Source organism: Lissotriton vulgaris, chromosome 8 (genome assembly GCF_964263255.1).
Source record: "Lissotriton vulgaris chromosome 8, aLisVul1.2, whole genome shotgun sequence".
Classification (NCBI taxonomy): domain Eukaryota; kingdom Metazoa; phylum Chordata; class Amphibia; order Caudata; family Salamandridae; genus Lissotriton; species Lissotriton vulgaris.
In genome coordinates this window covers 573,530,758-573,553,182 of record NC_141696.1, presented here as the reverse complement: position 1 = coordinate 573,553,182, position 22,425 = coordinate 573,530,758, and the positions used below count along the sequence as shown (strand labels likewise).

At 40.0% G+C, this 22,425-nt stretch overlaps 1 protein-coding gene across 2 annotated transcripts in view; it reads right to left on the bottom strand.

Annotated features, from left to right (window-relative positions):
- Window positions 1-21,557, bottom strand: part of LOC147697735 (coagulation factor X-like) — a 333,359-nt gene extending 311,802 nt beyond the window's left edge. The window contains exon 1 of one of the 2 annotated variants that reach the window (XM_086934407.1): window positions 21,302-21,557. In XM_086934407.1, the coding sequence (XP_086790533.1) occupies window positions 21,302-21,371 (70 nt within the window). In that variant the 5' untranslated portion in view covers window positions 21,372-21,557. The remainder of the gene's footprint in view (window positions 1-21,301) is intronic. The other variant, XM_086934406.1, reaches the window with a different exon arrangement.
- Between the last annotated feature and the right edge of the window lie 868 nt (window positions 21,558-22,425).

Sequence of the window (22,425 nt, the reverse complement as noted above, 5' to 3'; positions counted from 1 at the left end):
GCAGACAGCAAATGTTAAAAGTGTTTGTGCAAGAAGCAGAGACCCTAAAGCTTGCAAACTTATTTTGGTGTGCATGCAAATCCTGCATTGCCGATCCCTGGTGAGTTGCACTACTTCTGCAGAAACAAGGCCAACTGAGGTACCAATGGGTGAGGCGGACTAGCTCAGGGTCCTGTGACCTCAGTGACAGAGTCATCGTCGCTCTAGAGTGTGCTGCATCGTAGGCCTGTCCAGAAGACTGAAGGTGTACTTTGGTATGAATTGTGGGGGACAGACCTTCAAGGTTAACCAACTCTTGCCACAGCAAGGGAAGAGATGGTGCTAAGACATCAGGGCTTCTAAGGTCTAGCGAGGCCTTCTAAGGTCTAGCATGGGAATGTGCTCCTTTAGGAGAGAAGGCTGAACCTGGTTCCCCAGTTCCAAATTCGGCAGCTCTGGCCATAGTGCCACATCTTCTCCCCCACTGATCACCATACTCTTCCACTAAAAGAAATTTTAAATGCAATCCAATTGTGTTCCGCTATAAACGCCTGGAAACAACTCAATTCAAATTATGCACTAGACAAGAGTAATATTCTGTCTGAAAAAACAGTAACAACCTCCTGGAAAAAGCAAACACTCACAGGGAATGCAGGACTGAGTAAAGTATGTGAAATGTAAGCAGGAACAACATGCTTACCTCAACGCTTGTGCACTCGTTATTCAGAAATCAATTAGTGTTTTTGCCTGGAAAGCTAAGGACATGACTACAGGGCCCGGAGGGGACCCGTTTCATTGTCCATTGCTTAAATCCTTACAAAACATAAGGAGTATGGTTTTAAAATACCACATTCATGAACATAAAGCTGCAGTACACAACACATTTCATAAACGAATAAAAGGAAAACAGCTAATAAGGATCACATGAAACATTTTCTACATCAGGTATCAACCAGATATCGCAGTACCTCCAGGAACGGTGAACTTCTTCACGTGAGGAGAAAAATGCTACTCAAAGACGAGAAAAAATGAAAGTAGTGCTTCACTGGGAAAGTCTGTAAAGCGGAGCTAATGTTTTTGGGTGTGAATAAAACCAATCTGGCAACTTTGTGACGACTCTGTCTTGCTTTAAATTACATAGTTTACGCTACTACATTTGTGGGTTGAGGTTCTGCCTATAAATAATAGTTTTGGTCTTGTGTGTGCAATCTGGAGATAAAAATGCCACTGCGTACTCAATTACATTTTAAAACACACCAGTACGGCGGGCCGGGTGATTCAGGTAGGCCAGGCTCTAGGATTCTTGCTTTGGGAGGGCCATGAACAAGGATGGGTGGGCCACGCAGATTAAATGGGCAGTGGTTCAACGTAGTGCAGGAATCTCATATTTTAGGTACAGGCGTTGTCGACCTTTGACACTTTAACATCATGCCCACCAACCAACGAGGTACCTATTTTGCTTTCCCTGCTGCGCCTCCGCCTTTGTTAAAAGGGAGGGATGCAGCATGAAGATGGGTTGCAACCTGCTCCTGGTCATGTGCAGAAACAATCCTGCTGCCATATATTTCTTTGCATACATACAAACTGAGTTATGGTTTTGACATACGTGCAAAACCACCTCAACTGAGACTGGGTGTTTCTCCTATCTTTTTTTAGGTCAGCCACGTATTTTTCTGAAATATTGCCTTTTTGACTATTATGGCCTCCAGCACTCTTCTCTGTAGTGATAATACTTTCAGCATTCACATCTCCCTCTTTATGGAAGAAGTAACAACATGCTTGAATGGCTAGTATTGATTTGTCTGGTTGTTTTGTAGCGTGTCTTTGGTTTGCAATGTGTAAATGGTAATTAACGTGTACCAAGTAATAAAAGAAGCCTTACTCAGGAAAACAATACTGCTGTGCCCTATACTAAACAAACATGCTCGGAGCAGACAACTCTACAATATGCACTACAGAGCTCTGCTTAGCCACTCATGTAATAAAAAAGAATGCCACAGGAGGTAAGGGTAAAAAGGGTGTTCACAATGAACATTAAAACACCGATCTTTAAGGCATTGAAATACATCAGGTCCAAAAAAACCCTGGTCATTATTATGCATCCTTGCTTGGTCCTCACTAGCATGACCCCAAAAGCTCAGTCTGTAGGCTTCTGTTCACACTTAAGAGGTGCTGCTCATCCTAAGACATTCCGACTCTTGCTCACCATCAGTTGGCCTCTTAACGACCCACTTTTTAACAAGACCCTGAAGTTCATTCCCACTCTCTGGCCCTCTGAGACTCCTGCTCGTGCTCATGTCCTTAAGGTTCCAGCTCACTCATCATCTAGTCACCTGATTTGCCTGTTCACTGTAAGACCCTGTAGCTCTTGTTTACTCTTACCTGAAAGCTCTGGGACTGCCTCATTTCCCTAAGGACCAAGTTTACCATAAGATTCCACATTACTTATATATCCGTATAGCTTCCTTGATGTTTTTCTCACCCTAGGGGCATGAGGTGTACTATCACAACCAGACAACTGAAGCTCTTGCTCATCTTCAGCCCTCACAGCGGGAATTGGGGGTGAACATATACTTCAGGGGCATTGCTCAGTTCAGGTCCCTGAGCCTCAAACTCACCCTCAGGGTCCTGAGGTTTAAGCTCACTTCAAGGTTTTCACTGCTTCTGCATTTTCCAATGGTTCTTGCTGACCAGGGGGTGCTAAGGCTCATGCTAAGTGTCATTTACTTGTGGCTCCTTGCCCCACTCAAGTAACCAGAGGTTCCTTCTCAGGGACATTTTTTATTGGAACTCCGGTCCACCTTACGCCCGTGGGGCACATGGCATCCTCAAGTTTCCGAATCCTCTTAATTTCACATACCAGAAGATCCTGTTTCCTTTCAGATCACTGACTTTCCCAGTCACCCTGAGGTCTCCTAATATAATAAGTCCGAAAACTCACTGCTAAACTTCAGGCTTCAGTGGCAGAACCCATCCATGTCTTTCATGGACCCTTTTGATTGCCACATAGATGTATTTCTGAGTGTGATGTCTTAGGGGGTGTAACAGAGCTTAGTACTTGTTGACTTTTATACTGTGGGAAGAGACATGATCTGAATCTGCTTGACATGCTGAAAGAAACCCCTTCAACTACAGCCATTCTTTTCATTGTCTGTATATTACCTGCACCCTTGCTCTGTCTTTCACTCCCCCACACATATGACTAGTCCTTCACTCCTCCTGCTAGTGTTTTCTCCCACTCCTCCATTTCTTTCCACTCATTTCATCTGCACTCTAACGTTCTCACCACCACATCAATTAGATTTTCTATGTTTCTGTATGTCTGTCCATCTATACTACCAACTTTTTATTCTGTCTCCCGCCCTTTGTCTTTCTGTCATTCTACAAATCCCTCTATTTTAATACCTTCCTATATTATTTTCTCTCCCATTACTCCACCTCTCTTGTTTTCCACTTCTTCTTTCCTGTCTCTCTTTCTCTGTAGTTGCCCTGATTTTTCCTCTCTCTGTTAGTGTGTAACCCCCCTCTTTCACACTCCTCTGTCTCCGCATTACACTCTGTCCTTCAATTTATTTTTTACCTCCCATGTCCTTAGTCCCCACTCTCTCAATTTCTATTGCCTGTTTGAGTTTTACGTCAGTTGTTTTTCCGGTCTGAAAAAACAACTTGTTTTTATCAAACCTTGACATTTGCAAAAGACCGTTTTCTGGAGACAATAAATAGATTCCTGTCCTTGTGAGTGTTTTCAGGTCTACAGCTTCCAAAGGTTATTCCGGAAAGTGTAGGGGCCTTATTCTAACTCTAGTAGCGATCAGACCAAAAGTATGCTTTATTGTTGAGTGGTAAAGGAAAATCCACCTATTTCTAGAAACAGTGAATAATCCACAGGTGTAATTTCTTTTACTATGCAATCCCTTTCTTGAAGGGGTAGTACCATATTATCCCTTTCTTGGGTTTTACTCTAGATTTGGAACCACATCAAGGTATTGACAATCTCTAAATCAGGCTGTGGGCTGCTGGGACATCAGAATAAGAAATGTTTGTGAGGCCTTGCTCCACCCTTTTCTTATTAGTGACCAGGAAACTTCTAACACGCTCTTCTGCATCCATCCTTCACTTTGTCATTCAGTGTTCTGTTCTCCCTTTTCCATCGCCCTTCTCTCCCCTTTTTTTCCTTCCCTACCTTTTCCAAACTCTTGTTTCACCCTTCTCTCCACTTAGTTTGTCCTATCTTCATCTTTTCCTTTGTTGTTTCCCTCTCTTATCTACAATTATTTCCCTCCCCTCCACTCTAGCGTCTTTTTCTGTCTTCTCTCGTCAATCATTTCTCACTCTCTAATCTTCCCCTTTTACATTTGCCTCTACTCCCCATTCCGTCTCTTATTTCCTTCTCTCTTTCTTTTTATCTTTTTATTTAAAAAAATATGACCAGAAATGGGTAAAAGGAAAATTCGATTTTGACAAAGTGTGTTTTATTTCTGAAGTTCCATTTCTCTTCGAGGTGCACAACACCCTCCCCATTTCATAAACAGATTGGATTTCATTAGAATGAAACTTCCAATCTACATCTGGTATCTACAGCTGGCAATAGCCGCCCCCACCCCCCAAACTCCCCCTGTAGCTTTAAAACCGATTGATGTGGCCTGCTGCAAGGGACTAAAGCCAACGTCCTCTGTACTGCTCAAAGCATCAGCAGCTCCCCGAGAACTCTGTCACCTCCCAAGGTCTGGGATGGGAGGGATGCCCCATGCTGTGCCTCCACTGTCGGTCCATTGTCATTCTGCCCATGACAATGGTCCGTCCTGACTGTGGCTTGCTTAGAGTCACAACCAATCTGTATCAGCCTTTTGGATTGTGCGCCAGCAGGAAAGTCGGCCCGATATGTGGACCTGCTTTTCCACTTCTGGATGGCCCTGGGTGGACCAGGATCTTCTTTGGGTGGGCCTGGTCCACTCTCTAGAACCAGGCCTGGATCCAGGGGTTGCAAGCGCCCCTCCTTGCCCCCTCTTGCGGACGCCCATGGGTAGTAGAGAGGTAAAAATTACTATTCCAACTCCATTGAGTGCAACAGAGTAGGGAAAGTGCTGGATAGTGGAGGTGTAAAAATTACTATTTCCAGTCCGGTAAATGCAACAGTAGGGAAAGTGTTGGATAGCAGAGAAAAAAAATACTATTCACACTCAAACACTTAGAATTCTTTTTTAATTAAAAATTAAAAAAATTAATAAACAAAATTAAAAATATATATTTATATACATAAAACATATAAAAGCAACATATATTATAATACTGATTACATATAAAAAAACTACAAATATTAAATAAAATAAAATATTAAATAAGTTTACAAACAAATAATTCTTTTAAACTAAAAAACATTTACAAACAAAAAAGTTAATTAAAACATAAATGTATTTATTGTATTGCGTACCCTATAACACCACACCAATAACTAAACACTTCAACGTTTTTAATTACATTTATTTACATAATTACCATCATTAATAATGAATTAAAAATATTAATAATAAAACCTAATAAACGTTCATTGACTATTCACACGTTAGCACTATATTATCCACAATACACACATACATTAAACGATAAAATTATAAACACAATAAAAACTTCTTTGAACTTAAAAACTATTACTATTAACAACTAATATTTGAATAATTTAAATGTATTCAATACCCACCCTTTACCCCTTTAAAAGTAAAAACAACAAAACTAAAATAACCAGTTACCCAAAATAAATATCAAATTAACATTAATTAACTATATATAATTAATTAAACTCAAATTACTTCCCAACCTTTACTCCTATAAATACCACAACACACACCTAAAATTAATTACACAATTACCATAATTATTTTCCAATAATTAATTAAAGTTAATTAACAACCAATTATTAATTCATAAATTAGAAATACATTACTTCCCACCCTATACACCTAACTACACAACACACACCTAAAAATAATTGCACTATTTCCATAATTAATTAACAATTCATTTATTAATAACCAATTATTCATTAATTAATAATACATTACTTTATACATTTAACACTATAACATCTCAATTAAACAAATATTTGTAAATAAAATGTAATCAATAAATGTAATATAATTAAATTACTTCCCACCCTATTTCCCGAAAAATCCACAACCTGCTACGGAACTAAAAGCGCAAAATTCTCATAAAAACAAATAATAACTACTAAACATGTAACACATATATTAAAAATACAAAGAATTTGCATACAAAAAAACATACATCACATGCATATAAAATATATACTACAATACACAACAATAATAATAAAACACGATATTTTTAACAACTATACTTTTGCAAATGATATTAAACACTTCAATATTTTTAACATCGAAATTACTTACCATAAGTTGATAATCTTGACCACGGTATTCTTGCTGTCGATATTTTTGACCCACGATATTAATAACTCTGTATTTGTGCAACTCAATATTTTGTACTCGATATTTTGTCTCTGCACCATGTTCTCTATCTGACTTGAGTCTCTGTAAAGCACCCTGACTCCCATTGGGTGGAGTTTGCACTATATAAAATGTAAAATACTCTATGTACAAGGATGTTCCTCCAGCTCGCATATTTTTGAAGTGAGACAGTCAGTAGTGGAGCTAGCACTGATCTAAAAACCTCAAAGGTTTTGCTTGGTGACAGATGAAGACTTTTTGATGGTGGAAGAGTAGTCAGTTCCTAGGGTTTGTTCGTTGAACTATGTCCATAATTACAAAGATGATCTGTCTAACTACTGCAAGCCACTGAAGGGAAATGGGATCAGGTGTCATTATAAAAGTATAAATATGGTAGTTCCAAATTACAACCAATTGGCATAGTCACTATGGCAGAGTAGTAATGTGATGGGAGCTTGAACTTTTGTGGGAAATCGGTATGGAATGGCATGGGAAAATTCACCTAAGGCATCTAATCATATGGAAACATTTGTTTAGCTACTTGATTTCCTTGCAAAGTTAGAGATAAATTGGACTCATTGTCATGCCTAAGTTCCTTACCTGTAGCAATTCTTTATAGCACTGAAGTCAAGATTGGGGAAACTTTTGACCTTCAAAATGATTAGCATATCATCAATATAGTTGTAGCAGTTGATTTTAAAGAGGGATATCGGGATACGTTCAAGTCTCTTACTGTCTTATTTGAGAATGAAATACCCCAGGGTAAATACAAGATGTCCATCTGGGGTGCAGAGCATGTCTTCTCTTGGATTTCTTTCCCAAGGCAATCTCATAATAGCTTCTTCTCAGATCGAATATGGACCTGCGCCTCTAGAAATGTTTTTTAAGGCACATATACTCAAAGCATTGTATGGCAGTCTTGTATGGTCTGGTTATAAAAAGTGGATTTATCACCTCTTTATTTTTCTTGTTTGCCTCCACAACTGGTGAGCATTACCAACTGTGGGACTTCTTACTGATCTGTGTGATTGGGAGAGCCTTAAGATACCTCCGTAGGTCATGTCCATCTCCAGGTATCTGGATTTCTCTAAGAGAGTATACGTGTTCAGTTCACGTTTATGTCTAATGGACCTGGAACTGGATTTTGAGCTATTTAAATATATACCGTCTAGTTATGGTTACGCGGGATGACCACCCCTGGTTGGTTCGTCATTGGGCCTGGTTATAGGCAGAGCCCTATGGCCAAATTGTACTGTGCAAAGACTAAGGGGAATGCAGTATATTGTTGAAAACATTAGACTTCACTGATGAAAACAAACATGAATGTTTTTTTACCGTTCAGCAAGCACTAATCCTAAAACGCCTGAAATGTGCCTGTTATTGTATGCCGAACACAAAGCACACCATAACCCATGCCACCCACCATACTTACTACGCTGCTTTGACAATGGCTTAGGAAACAAGCATTAGAAATGCAATAGGTTTCGCAATTTTCTGAGTCAACGGCAGAAATGGCCACTTTGCAGGTGCTGAACAGAGCATTGCTCCGTAAAATGGCCTGAAAGCCTAAAACGTTGATAGCCTACAAAATAAAAAGGCAGATCAGGATTACTAGGCGGAACCGCGAATGTAATGGGATGGCCAACGCAAGCAAACAATGAGTGAAATCGCCTGGGCGTGACCCAAGCACGCAAATGCGGGAAAATCAGACCCAATGCACCAATAAAAAGACAGTATTTCTAAATGGCACAACAACTAGCAAATGACAATTCATGGGCATGCCAAAGCCGATAGAAGAGATAACAACAGGTCTTGTAGACAGCACATGCGCGCTGCCTAGCTCGACCTAAAAAGGAAATCAAGCAAAATAAGGCAGGCTGCAAGAGTTGCTTTGTGCACTGCCAAGTTTCAGGCATTTTGGGGGGTTATGTTCATCTAACACTAACTAACCTTTAACTCAGTTTATTTCAGTATTATATTTTAGAAATCATATTTATGTATATTTATATTTAGGTATGTGGGTGTGTGTTTGCTGGTGTGGGTAGGGGTACTGCAGCATGTGCTGCCTCTCTGATGCTGTCCCAATCCTTCATATTCCTGAATTTTAATTCTCTCTCCAGTGACTTGGTAGGGTGTGGCCTAAGACACTGGCATTCGTGGTGTTTGGAGGGGAGTTGGCTGAGTATCACCCTGCTGATTCTGGCATTGCCTATCATGCTCCTGCCTCCCTGACTCTACCTCCCAACTGTGAAAGGGAATCCTACAGATAAAAATAGCAGTGCTTGCTGTTGTGCAGAGGGGAGTCTGTTGAATACGTCACCAAGCTGATGCTGAATCTGGCTTCTTGCTTTCACCTCCATGAACCCATCCCCAGCACCTGGAATCATGGACACAGCATAAAAATGCATGAATGGGCCTTGTGGAGTATAGGCATGTGCATTACCTTGGCAAAGCCCAGGCCGATGGTGGGCCTCCTTACATCTGTAAGCAAATTAGAAGTAGTGAGGAAATGAGAAACATTGCTCTTTTTTGTAGCTTTCCACCAAGTCACTAAGGGGCCCATTAGGATGGCGGGCGGATTGCCTCCGCCAGGGTAGCGGTGGCCACCGCCACCCTGGCGGAGGCAATCCGCCCGCCATCCTTCCCTGCATTCCCCCCGCCATATTACGATGGCGGAGGGGACAGCAGCGGTGAGAAAGACCGCCCGCCTGTTTTCCGCCCCGGTCGCATAGCCGGGGCGGAAAAGGGAGAACATGGTGGCGGTGTCTATCAGACACCGCCAGCCATATTAGAATAGGAATTTGACAATGCCTTTCCGTGGCGGCAATGCCGTCACGGAAAGGCATGCGGTGTTCACTCTAGGGGCCCCCTGTGGGCCCCCAGAGTGAAGGCCAAAGGGGGGTGGCACACGGGGGGGGGGTTTAACATTGTGGCGGGCGGAGCAGTGAGCACCGCCCGCCAACAATGTTAAATTGAGGAATGCGCCCGCCACTGTGGCGGGCGCATCCTAATGGCAATGTCGGAACCCCCGCCCTTCAGGCGGGCGGTCCCGAGTTCCGCTAGGGTGGCGGGCGGGCAAAGCACGCCCGCCATCCTAATGTGCCCCTAAAATGTCTGTCAGTCAGTCAGTCAAAAACATCTCTATTCGGATAATCAAATATCCATAAAAAAAGAAACGTTAAGAACACAAAAACATATTAAGTATAAAATATGTAATAAAACACAATTCATCACAAACAAAAGTGACATATAAAAAGCACTACCGTTTTAACGGGGTAGTCTTGACCGGGAAACATTATAAAGAATAAACACAATTCATTACACACAAAAATAAAAACCAACCTATGGCGGCATATATATTCACCACAATTACAACAAATGTCTGTCAAGCGCTCATTGATCCATTCTTCTAAATGAGCCAAATAAATTTTTTGTTTGATAACCAACCCTGATCTGCGTGATTGCAGAAGTCTTTTGACACATGTAAGAACTGAACGTAGGTATCTATTATTACAATACAAGTGACAAAAAAGGCACTTCATTGAGATGCCTAGACCAATTTAGGTGATCCTAGGAGCGGTAGGCTCATTGTCAGTTTGGGAATCAGTAAATTGAGATAGAGTGATATCCAATATTTCAAGATATAGGGAGACCAACCTCCCAGCAATGATATAGAAAGAGCATTCTTCTAACTTTTTTCTCATCTAATTTCTCCGTCACCCCATTAGCAGGAATGGAGCTTTCTGACAATTTCATCAAACAGTTTTATCTGAAGGGAGTGCATTTGGGACTAGATTTACAAAGGTGTCACACAACTCGGTTCAGCAACTTCTCTGCTTGAGAAGGAGCCAGCAGGAATGCGCCATATCTACTAAGAAATGTCACAATCGCCTCTGATGGTGCACAACTAGGCTGCCTAGAGCCACACACACCCCTTTGCACCATAGTGCAACAGTGTTTGCATCATGTATAGCATAGGTTTTGTACTAGAATTGTACAATTTCAGTTCAAAATTAGTATGTTGTCACTTTCCGCTTTGGAGGTGTGCTGCACAGTGCAGCACACATACAAAACAAGAAAGGTTAGAAGAATTAAAAGCATTTCTCCGTTTCAATGTCTGCTTCATAGTGGCATTATTTGTTGGTGCAAAACCATCTACTATTGTTAATGGATAGAAGTTTGCCTATGAGTGCCCATGTGAACGCTCATGGGAATAACCACGTACCACCTATGGAACGCCTACTTTATGCAGAGTAATGTAAAGCAGTATTTGGGTGTATTATTAGACCAGCAGAACAACTGGCTTTCTTGTATTTCCAATTGTTGTTCTAAATTTACCCAAATCCAAACAGGGAGGAGAGGGGCCCACCTATCATAAAGTGGCAGGACATCAACCCGACAGTAAGTTAATAAAAAACTCCCCCTTGGGTTAACTCACAAATCAACTTTCATAGGTATACCAGCGTCAATCATTAATTTCAAAGACCAACTAATATTACCAAGATAAAACCTAGAAAATGAGTATAAACAGCTATTTATTTTTATAAAAACAAATTTTCATTGGTTACAAAAACAATATATTTAGACAACAGACATGGGAAGAGATTTCATAGCATCGACGCATATCGGTGGATTCCTAAGGTTCTCGACCACCTTCATCAGGAAAGCACGATATCTCCCACCAATGTTACTCTTTTGTCTTAGTTTCACGCACACAAGGAGAGTTTTTTTCCCCAAGTTCAAGCATGAGTCAGAGGCAACTTGGGCCTGCTTAACTGGATGATGGTATGAACTTATACCCCAGCAAAGAGTGGGAATTTAAAATCCAATTGGTAATATTTTTATAAAATTTCACGCAATAAATCCCAGGAACCTGTCGGGCTTAATCCGTCTAAGAACTGATATATGTTTACACCAGCATTGACTGGATTGAGAGGTGGAGATTGACAATTCCATTGAGTACTGGGCAAGAGAATATATACTAAGACAAAAGATTAACATTGATGGAAGATATCACACTTTCCAGAGGAAGGTGGTTGATAACCTTATGAATCCAACGAAACGTGACGATGCTATCAAAACTCTACACTAGATCACCTAAACATTTGATTGAACTATAAAATAAGAATAAAAGAACCTCATTTTGATAAGGGTTTGGTTCAATTGATGATTTATCTGTGATTGGTGCCTTTTTTAATGACAAAATCAATTGTCTAATGTATTCTCCTGTTATGTACCAATGTTGTGATTAATAATGTTTTTTATTTGTCCTTTTGACCAAATCATGGTTTTTATTTGTTTGGTGAAGCCCATTGTTATTTCTCTAAGATATTAAAGTTTGTAGGGTAACAGAAAATCCCATGTATGTTGTCTAAATATATTGTTTTCCTAACCAATGAATTAAAAAAAAAAATAGCTATTCATATACATTTTCTAGGTTTTATCTTGGTGATATTAGATGGTCTTTGGAATGAATGATTGAGACTGGTATACCTATGGAAATTCATTTGTGAGTTAACCCAAGGGGCAGTTTTTTATTGACTAAATTTACCCAAGCATGCTGTGCCTTGTTTAGATTCTCTTTGTGGGTGGGTATCACGCCTATTGTGCCCCTGTTATAGATCTACAGAATGAAATGCCTCCCAGTCTTGAAATACAGTGCAGCCCTTTTGGGGTACCGTAAGTGTAGGGTGATCCAACAAGAAGAGGACCAATTCTCTAGAAAGGGACTGGGGCTGGGTCTAAATAGTGCCTCTTTACCCACAAGGAACTGGGGCTAGAATATGTGGAGTACCAAGTTAAACTGGATCCACTGTTACTTTGGATTTCAATTTTGGTCGATGAGAGACTTTGGCTCAACAGGAGTGTGACTGACGACTGTTTGGAGTGTACCTATGGCCAAAAGATACAGTGGATAAATTATATCAATACCACTGCCGGTTCCCTAGACAGAATACATATATTTAACAGGCCACCTATCCTTAACAAGGGTGATTTGACCTTTTTAAGGAACAAATTCTAATCAGATTCAAAGATGAGAGGAAAATCAGTGCTTTAGGGAAACACTCTTGCAGATCCTACCTGCTCCTGAAATCCGTTGTTGGCACTGAACCGTATCTTTCAGAAGTTAAACATCCCAGGGACACAAAAGTTTGTTTGAGTTCTATCTGGACAATGATCTGTTTCCCTCTGGGCCAGTTTGATCCCCACACCCTTTTAATCTGTCCCTGTGATGATTGTTCCCCCTAAACCTTAATACACCTGGTTATATTCTGAAAATATTTATTGAGCGACCACTATCCCCAGTCAATAAACTCAAATTCTGTTATGCAAAAAAAAAACCTGCACTAAGTTCCCACGCTGTGGATATAAATATACAGGGGAGAAATGGGATCTCAATCAAATGGGCAGGGGTTGATCCAGTAGTTTTTACAAATAGGATCCTACAAAAAATAAATCGTCAGATTATAACAGATTATAACAGATTATACCCTGCCACGATAAATCCTCAACTAGTATAGATATAGTCATGGCCTTTCAAAGTATCTCGAACGTTATTTCTAATAACCTGTGAAGGAATTCTAAGACTAATGTATCACATTCCCCAAGATGGTTCGATAATCAATGCTCTAGATTAAATAGAGACTTAAAGTCTGCATTAAATACCACCCTTCGTAATAGAGAGGAGATTAATACATTACGGAAATTATATAAAGAAACTCTTAATCTAAGAAAATTGGAGATTAGGAAAAATGCCTGGGAGAACCTGATTAAAGCTGCCAAGACTCAAGACTCGACTCTTTTCTGGAAAACCCTGAATCAACTATTCTTCAAAGATGTCCAATCTGTAGAAATTGACACTGTAGTAACTTCTGCAGACTGGATAACCCATTTTGATCCAATTTTTAATGAGATACATCAGGGTATTGTAAATACTGAGGATAAAACTGTTATAATTTTAAATGACACCAAAATAAGTAGTATAACTCAGGTTGAAATTAGAACAGCCCTTAGGAATAGTGCTAGTGGCAAGGCGGTTGGCCCCGACGGGGTCCCAATTGATGTATTTAAATATGATATGGATCTTTGGGTACCCATCTTGCACACATTTTTTAATGCAACAATTGAGGGGGTGATACCGGCCACCTGGGCGGAGAGTCTGATAGTCCCCATTTTCAAAAAAGGGAATAGGGGCAGTGCTAGTTGCTATCGCCCAATATCTTTGCTTGACTCAACTTCTAAAGTTATGGGTAGAATGTTGTGGGCCAGGCTGGAGCAAAGCATAGTAGAAAATAATATTTTATATGTAGCTCAGTACGGCTTTAGACGAGGCGTTGAAACAATTGAACAATGTTTGAATTTAGAACTAATAATAGGAAAATATACTTTTGCAAGGGAGGGCTGCCTTCCCCTCTGCTTTGTTGATTTGTCAAGCGCTTTTGACTTGGTAAATCATTCAAAGCTATGGGAGACATTGAGAGGAATGGGCGCCCCCAAGGACATTATTAGTTTCTTATCTCAAATCTACGCTCATCTGTCTGCAAAGATACGTTATGGGAAATATGGGGAATGTACAAAGAATTTTAATATTACACGTTGGATAAGACAGGGATGTACTCTTGCATCTCTCTTGTTTTCACTGTATATAAATGGTGTTGATGTTTTATTACAGAATTTGGGGTTAGATGTGTCAAAGGTCGGCAAATGACCTACGCCCCTCTTATTGTATGCCGATGATGCTGTCCTCATCTCAAGGACAGCAAACGGCCTACAAACCTTGATGGATAATTTTACAAGTTTTATGACAGAAAAATCCTTAAAAATTAATTTGACTAAGACTTTGGTTATGTCCTGTGGTTAAAGGAATATTAAAACAAAAACATATTTTATTAACAGGACATTAATAGAGAGAACAGCCACATTCTCATATCTAGGGATTCTTTTTACCAGTAAGGGTACTTGGAATAAACAGATAACTCTATGCAAGTTGAAATTTGTGAAAGTAGTAGGGGCTATTTTCAGATTCTCCCAAAGAATTGGTAAAAAAAACCTGTACGGGAGATTCTGAAGTTATATGGAGCGAAGTGCATTACAGGGACTTTTTATGGGGGAGCCCTATGGGGCCAGACAGATACCACCCAGATACAAACCCTTGAAAATACATTTTTAAGATGCTTACTAGCCGTACCTGCCTCAACCCCTTCTATTATCTTGCATAGAGAAACCGGCTCTTCTCACATACATGATTTGATTAGTATGGCTGCTTTAAACTTGCGGCACCGCGTCTGGAATAGGGAAGAAACCCATTTTACGAGGGACATCATTTTAGACTGTCTGTCCCAAGACCGTTGTAAGACAATACCTTGGTTAAGTTATATCAGTGGTCTTTTAGAAGAATGCAATTTGGCCCTGAACTGGAATCAACTGGAGGATATACAAAAATTAGCAAGGTTGAATTAAAAAAGAGCCTCTTGAATGCTAGTATTACTTCAAGAGAAGAGGCCGCGAGTGCCAAGATGACTGTTGTATCATATCTTGAAGGGCCAATTGCTATGGGCATACAGCCATACCTTGTTTTTATAACTAACGTTCAGTATAGATTCTACCTAACCAGACTGCGGATGAACACATTACATTTTCTCTTTGCCTTTCCTAGGAGGGGCAAGTGGTGTGCTAATCTTCCGATTTGTCCATGTGATAGCAGGTCCAAACAAAGTACCCTTCATTTTTTACTTTTTTGTAATTTTTATAAGGAAATTAGAAATGTTTTCCTTCTTCCTGTTTTTAAAATTGAGTGCCTGTACTCCCTTAAAGCTGGTTTTAACTATTTAAGAAACTTGGACACAATATCAGTCTGTAATGCAGTACTTGGTTATATAACGTCGGCAATGAAACTAAGGAATGAACTTGTTTACTTAGAAAATTTGTATTATAAAATATTATAAAGTCCATTTTCCTTATGATATGTATAATTGTATAATGACTGTGCATTTAATTATGTTAATATGCCTTTTCTGTTTCTTTTTCTCTTTTTGTTTACATATGGATTTTATTGTATTTTATAGTATGCTTTTAAGGACATTCTATATGATCCGAATAAAGCTTGATTTGATTCTGAAAATATTATGAATTTTATGCAAAAAGTATTTATTACCACTCTTAAAAGAAAGAGTTTTACGCAATTTTGACCTGCCTTTAGACATTTACAGCTTTTACTTGACCAGGTGGTGATGCTGGCGGTCACCGGTTACTTAAATGGAGCCTTATTTTGGAACGTAATAATGTGTGCCTAAGATATAATGACATGTATGATAGGCTGGCTCATTATTTTTAAACAGTACCTATATTTTCATAGGTTGTGTAACCTGAATGAAATGTATTGAATCGTATATAACAAGGTTTTTAAGCTTTTTATGTAGCTTTTATGTTTTTATCTTTTATTATTATGATGCATAATCAAATAAAGATCAATTGAATTGAATTGAAGCAGTGCTTTAAAGCAGTGCTTTGAATTGCCTTGCATTACTTTTATGTAACTTTCAGCAAAAAACAAGCTTTGACTAGAAAGTAAATTTAAAAAAAACATTTTGTGCAGGTTTTCATCATGTTTGTGGTGCAAATCCAGTACAAAATGTTTGTAAATCTGGGACTTAGTGCTTTACACCCGATCAAAACTTAAAGTTCCTGGACAAGACATACTTCACTGAACATTTTAAAATCTAAGGTCCTTTGGGCCACCATTCGGTCCAACAAACACTCGTGCAGCGATGTAAATGTTCACGGAGTCCATCAGAAAGACATTAAAAGGTTATGTTTTCAAACAAACATTGCCAAAGCTAATGGGTGCGGCTATTTTATAAGTGACAGTGTTTTTTTCGGTTGTGAGTGTGGATGTGTAATCCTGTGTGAATGGATAATTGGGTGAATACAAGAATTAGTCACTGGTTAGGTGGATGAGTGATTGGGTGGAGTTTTTTGTAAACTCAATTACTTTATTATGTCTACATATCTAAATGTGATCATGGGACTCACCATTTCATGTCCTTGAAAATACATCTCATTACACAAGGACATCAACAGTGTGGGTTAAGATCTGTAGAGGCAATACTACCTGTGTAAATTGTAGTCAACAAAAACATACAAATTTTCAGAGAAACACGCTGGGGGGGGTAGAAGTTTCATTAGAGGGGCGTTGAACGCCTGGAATGCCTTACCCATGGCCCTAAAACAAAGTACGAACCTGCTGGCGTTCTGAAAAAATCTAAAAACATGGCTCTTCATGCTCTAGACGGGAGGCTGGAAACGTAGGGAGTATCACATCAGAGCTAGGACACCGGTTTATAACAGTGCGCTTTATAAATGATATAAATAAATAAATAAATAAATAAATAAATAAATAAATAAATTTGTGAACTAAAATAAACAGTATTTTCGGATAATCTTAAGCCTTGCTATTGAGTCTACACTGGCAGCAATTAGGTCTGTAAAATGCCTTGACTGTGGAAGTAGCAATTGCAGGCACATTAATGTGACGGCCAGGACAGAAGCCAATCAGAGAAGAAATAAAATGAGGCTATAGTAACCAGGCCATAAATGTAGGAAGAATATAGGCAACTATTAATATATATGAGCCTAGCAAAGTAAACCGAGACCAGTAGCTTGTGTTTCAGAAAGACACAGCAAGCATTGACAAAATCAACATATCCTCATTAAAATGTGATATGTGTGTATATGTCTGTAACTGGAGGAGCTGGGGGCAGAACATGGATTTGGGATAACAATTATGATCCTAGAGTTTGCATTTCATGGTTTAATGAGTAGCAGATTGAGTGCTTCAGTTATAGAAAGGAGTTGCATGAAGATCATTGTTTCTGCTCTGCTCCCTTTTTAATAAAATACTTTGCAGACACAAGTCTAGTGTTGTCCTTTTATTACCAATTTTATTTTATAGTATGTTGCCTGTTTATAGGAACTGACTACATGCAGCTTTAGCTGTCTGTTGCAGATCTATTGCTTCCAAAACAATATTTATATTTACAATATGCATTAGGTTAGCCCTTGTTCTTGATTGGATGGCTTTGTTGTCAGTCTGTCTTTCCTGCTCCTGATTTGATGGCTTCCTTCCTTTTCTTTGATTTGTCTCACACAGGTACATTTTGAATTTAATTAGATTATGCATCCTTGCACTGCTGATGTTAGACATTGCTTTGTGATACGTGGGAGGGACTATTTTCTCTCCCTCCCTGTCTTTTCTTGCTCCACCTTCCACTCTCCATCCCCTTTCTACACACTTGCTACACCCTTTTCCCACCCTTCACCCTTCACCCAGCATCCTCTTTCCGTCATTCCCCTTGCTTATTTCTGCACTGCACTGCCCATCATAGTTTCAGTTATCTGAAAATGTTTTCATGATCATTTCAAGATGACCATAAGCGCATGTGCATGAATATGCGGAGTCAATCATTATCTTCCAATGGCTTTATTTTAAAGTTAAGAAATCCCATTTAGAGATGTCCAATGTGGATACTAATGCATTCAGGGTGTCTATCTGTGAACTGGATTTGTTAATATAAAAAAGACTTTCATAGATGGCCACTGAGAGTGAGCATGCATCCATTGTGGCCGTCTATAAATGCATTTTGGGATATTGTTTTACAAATCTTGGTCCAAGATGGTTGCCGTGGATGCATGTGCATTTGCTGTGACTATCCAGAATACATTTTTTTAAAAACATTGTTAAAGCCAATAGTTTTACCAGTCAGGAGATATTGGCTTTGCCAATGCTTGTTCAATGTGTAAAGGAGGCTCTGCTATATTTAATATTTGCCCATGGTTATGGGAACTGTGAATTGTATCCAGCTTTAAATGTCACTCAGACATATATGAGCAAAGGTTTTTTGTGCCATATTTTTTAACTGGGCAATGCACAGTAATTGAATTGTCCTGGAATTAAACAACTGGACTATGTGTCTGTACATATGCCCGTTTTCTTTAAAGAACAATGTGAATAAGATAAGCTAGGTCCTCATTACCAGAGCCCAGAAGGGTGTTTTGCTATTGATTGATTGCTGCCATAGGGGCGGCTCCTCCATTTGAGCGGAGGAGCTTCGCCCCATGGAAATGCCCCAAGCGAGAAAAATAATTACTATTTTATTTTTCTTCACCCCGTCCTGGACGGAACATCAGAACTGGGGCAGGGCTGCTACTGAATAACAGCAGCAGAGAGAGCAGGGTGCTTTTCAGTTTAAAGTGTGCATGTCTTTTTGGCCAGTCGTCTTGCGATCACCAGCCCCACATACGTACTTTAAACCTCTCTAACCCAGCTGTCTTAAGACAGCTGAGTTGGAGAAATAAAAAGCCTCCAGAGTGCTGTGGAGCGCAGAGTGAGGCTGCCCCCACCAATCCTACGAGCGCTGCTCTCATGCTGGTGAGAGCAGCTGTATGATTGGTGAAGGGAGTTTGGAGCCTGTCTCCCTGCCTCGAGGGAAGAAGACCATTGAGGAGGAGGAGGAGGACTTTGTGATGCACTCACAGGTAAGTTGTTTTAATTTGATGTTTTTTAAAAATGTAATGTCCCGCTCGCCCTACCATCCTCAGGACATGCTAGCCATTACTGTTATTGCATCCATTAAAACCGATACAATGGGTCCGAAAATTGATTAGATGTAATATGTATTACCTATTATGATTTTTCCCCTTACATATCAGGCATATGCATTCGATTTTGGTGCTTTCTGCACCAATATCTGTATGGAATGGTTTTTAATTGACATTTTCCCCCATATACATTTGCAGGATTTACCTCTTTCTACTCATAATTCTGACCTCTGCACAAATAAGGTTTTGTGCAAGAGTCGGAAATTTTTGAGAACACTGTGGTGAAAGTTATGCTAATTTGCACTGCTTCTTCTCGTTGAATTTCTTGCTGCAGCTGCAGCAATGCTGTGGGAAGGGTGCTTCAGCATTGAAGAGATTGTTAAATCATGCTATGGTGGTGTAATTGATTTCAGACCGAATACAAAACCATTGGAAAAATGTCTGGGAGGCTGAAATCTACCCCAACCCTTTGCCTGTTTACAGCACCTTTAACGTCATCTAGGGCTCGATTCCATCTTGTTCTATAATGTTAATGTGATATCTTGCCCTAAGGGTCAGATTATGAGTCTGACGGTCTGAGCACCACCAGACCTGTGGTGGCGCAGTGGTGGACATCCAGCAAGCGCTTCACCGGTTGTCCGACCGCCCCTTCAGGACTTGAATGGTTGGGCCGCCGTGGTACGGACGATGCTGCCAGGGAACCGCTGTTCCCTGGCAGTGGCACAGCAGTTCTGATGCTGGAATATGCTTGGCGGGACCGCCACGGTCCTGCCAAGCATATAACGAGTTTCCTCTCCACCACAATTTTCATGGCACTTCCCCCCCTATGAAAACCTTTGCAGAGAGGAAACAGAGGAGGTCCTACAGGGCCCCATGGTACCTCACACCATGTGGATGTGCACAGCATGTACTTTACAGTCCATGCCACGCAGGAACTGTTTTTAGCGCTACCATTGTGGTGCCCATTTTCAGAGGCACCACCTTAGGAATAATAACAACAAAATAAATGTGGTGGTCTATAACAGGAGAAAAAGCTAAATTATCAAATCACACAGGATTTTCCAAACACCCAAGAATCATAAGGCAAAGACCTTTACGAACTGGTTGGATTTCCATCAACTACCAAGAGAGGTCAGTGTCATCATTTGGATATCCTTCCTTCCTACCACTACCCCTCTAGTTAACTGAGGGGGGTAATGTGGATCAGATTTCGACCAGGCCACAGAAATCAACACAAGAGGAAGTGAAAGCAAAGAAAGGAAAAGAGACCGTTCATTCACCTAGTTATAGGTCTCAGGAATGGATATCAAATGTTTTTGGGTGATGGAATTACAAGTGCAGTGCATGTGAGTGAAGTTAAAAAGGATTTGGAAGAGAGAAACTACCTTTAATACAAATATCTCTTCCAATCCTACATTAAAAATAGTGCAGAAGCATCTTTGAACACAGGCCACTTCACAACACCTTAGGAATGCCAAAAACCAGCCTGCCAGACAGGAGGAAACTCCTAAACTAGTGGGCGGCCCAACCACAGCTTTGGTGCAGCAGGAGCGTCAAGGTGGCATGCCGCCTGATCCCGCTGCACCAAAAGTCGTAATCAGGCCCTGAGTGATTATGAGATTCTCAAATAACCTAGGATTATGAGTTGTCCTCCCGAGGGTGCCCTAAAAAATAAGGAATTATCACACGATAATGCCACAGATTTCCATGTTAAGCTCCCTTTCCCCCCTCATCCTTACACACATTGAGTGGGGTAGTAATGATGCTTCCTACAGTGCATGCTGTACGTAAGAAGTCTCTGACCCTTATCAAAAAGCCTAGCTGGCCTGAGGCGAGGAATCACCACCACCATGCTTCCCTACTTAAACTTGGTGCAGTCTTTAGTGCCTATCAGACTGAATCAAGTTCAGTCTAGGAAGGAGCTATGAATGCCATTCCTGTATGTGAGATGCTCGTCAGCTGAAGAAAAGGCCATCTCTTTTCCTGAAGAAATCATAATTCTCATCCTTAAAAAGATCCCCAGAATGGTTCAAGTTCAGAGAGTTTACAAAGACTATCCTCCTTTGTCCTGAATTTTATTTTGACTCTTTGTTCTGACTTTGCCAGGTGATCATCACCTTATTGGGAACATTTAATCAAATCACATAACTTAGAAGCAGTATGTTTTGTTAAATGCAGTTTGTGCCCAATGCTGTTTGTCGCTGTCTCCAAATCTATGCTAATGTAAAAACAGAAGTAATAGTGAGTGCGCATTTTCTTACCATTCTTTTCAGCTCGGAGCAGAACCACGTCGAAAAGAAGAAATAGCGCTGTCCACAAATGACGAACCATTGTGTCTTCTTTTAAATGAAAATGCAGTTCCCCTTGCTGCAGGTCCCGACAACTATAAAGAGTCAATGTCACTAAAACCTTGATTTATTCAGCAACAGAGAAAAATAAACAGAGGTTTCCCATCATGGGCCCTTATCAGTAGAGCCTCTTTCAGGGAAAGTTGCTTTTTTTGTCCTGGAATCTTTGCCCTGGCTCTCTGCTTAAACAAACACACCCCACGGAGAGGTCTTTCACCTGTCGGGCTATAGGCTGAGATGTGTTTTACCTGGAATGGTGACATGCGTAACCAACAGCATTTACACGCCTAGCACTTCTCTTGTGCTATGATGAAAAACATTGTTTTATAACTCCTATATCTTGCACAATAAAGTTAATCAGTAAACTTGACCCTCCAAGTTCAGAGTAATTTTATTAAAGACTAAAAGTACAAAATATGATTAACAAAAAGAATACACAGAGGATACACTGAAAAAAACCAAAAAGTAAACATAAAAAAAACACATTCAATCAATAAACTGTAATATGTAAACATGGCGATAATGAATTAAGTAGACAACCAATTAACAATGTAATCAATAAGATATTACGTCTACGATATACAGAGCAAAAGAGCTAAAACAATAAAAGCATATTAATAAGGTATAACATATTAATAAAGAAATAAAGAATGTCATGGAGGTCGAGCAACTTCTTGCTGAGAAGAAGCCATGCAGAAAGAGCGTTTAGCATTAGCATCAATAAACATTGTAACAGGCAACCATAGATTTAAACATTTTATAGCTAAATGAATAGGATGAACAAGTGCTGTGTCTAATCTGTGATTAATGATTCAGAAAAGGGGGTGGTGATGAACAGAGTGTCTGAATTAAGCAGACCACTCTTACCCAGTCCAAAGATCAGGGCTTGATCCATCACCGTTTTTTAGCTCACTGCACCATCCCAGCTCAGAACTTGGCTATATGCAAATTAGTCTGACCCTGGCCCAGTGCATCATGGGAACAGGGCAGACCAAACTACCAAGCCAATTCTTATACTGGGAAGGAAACAAGCTTCC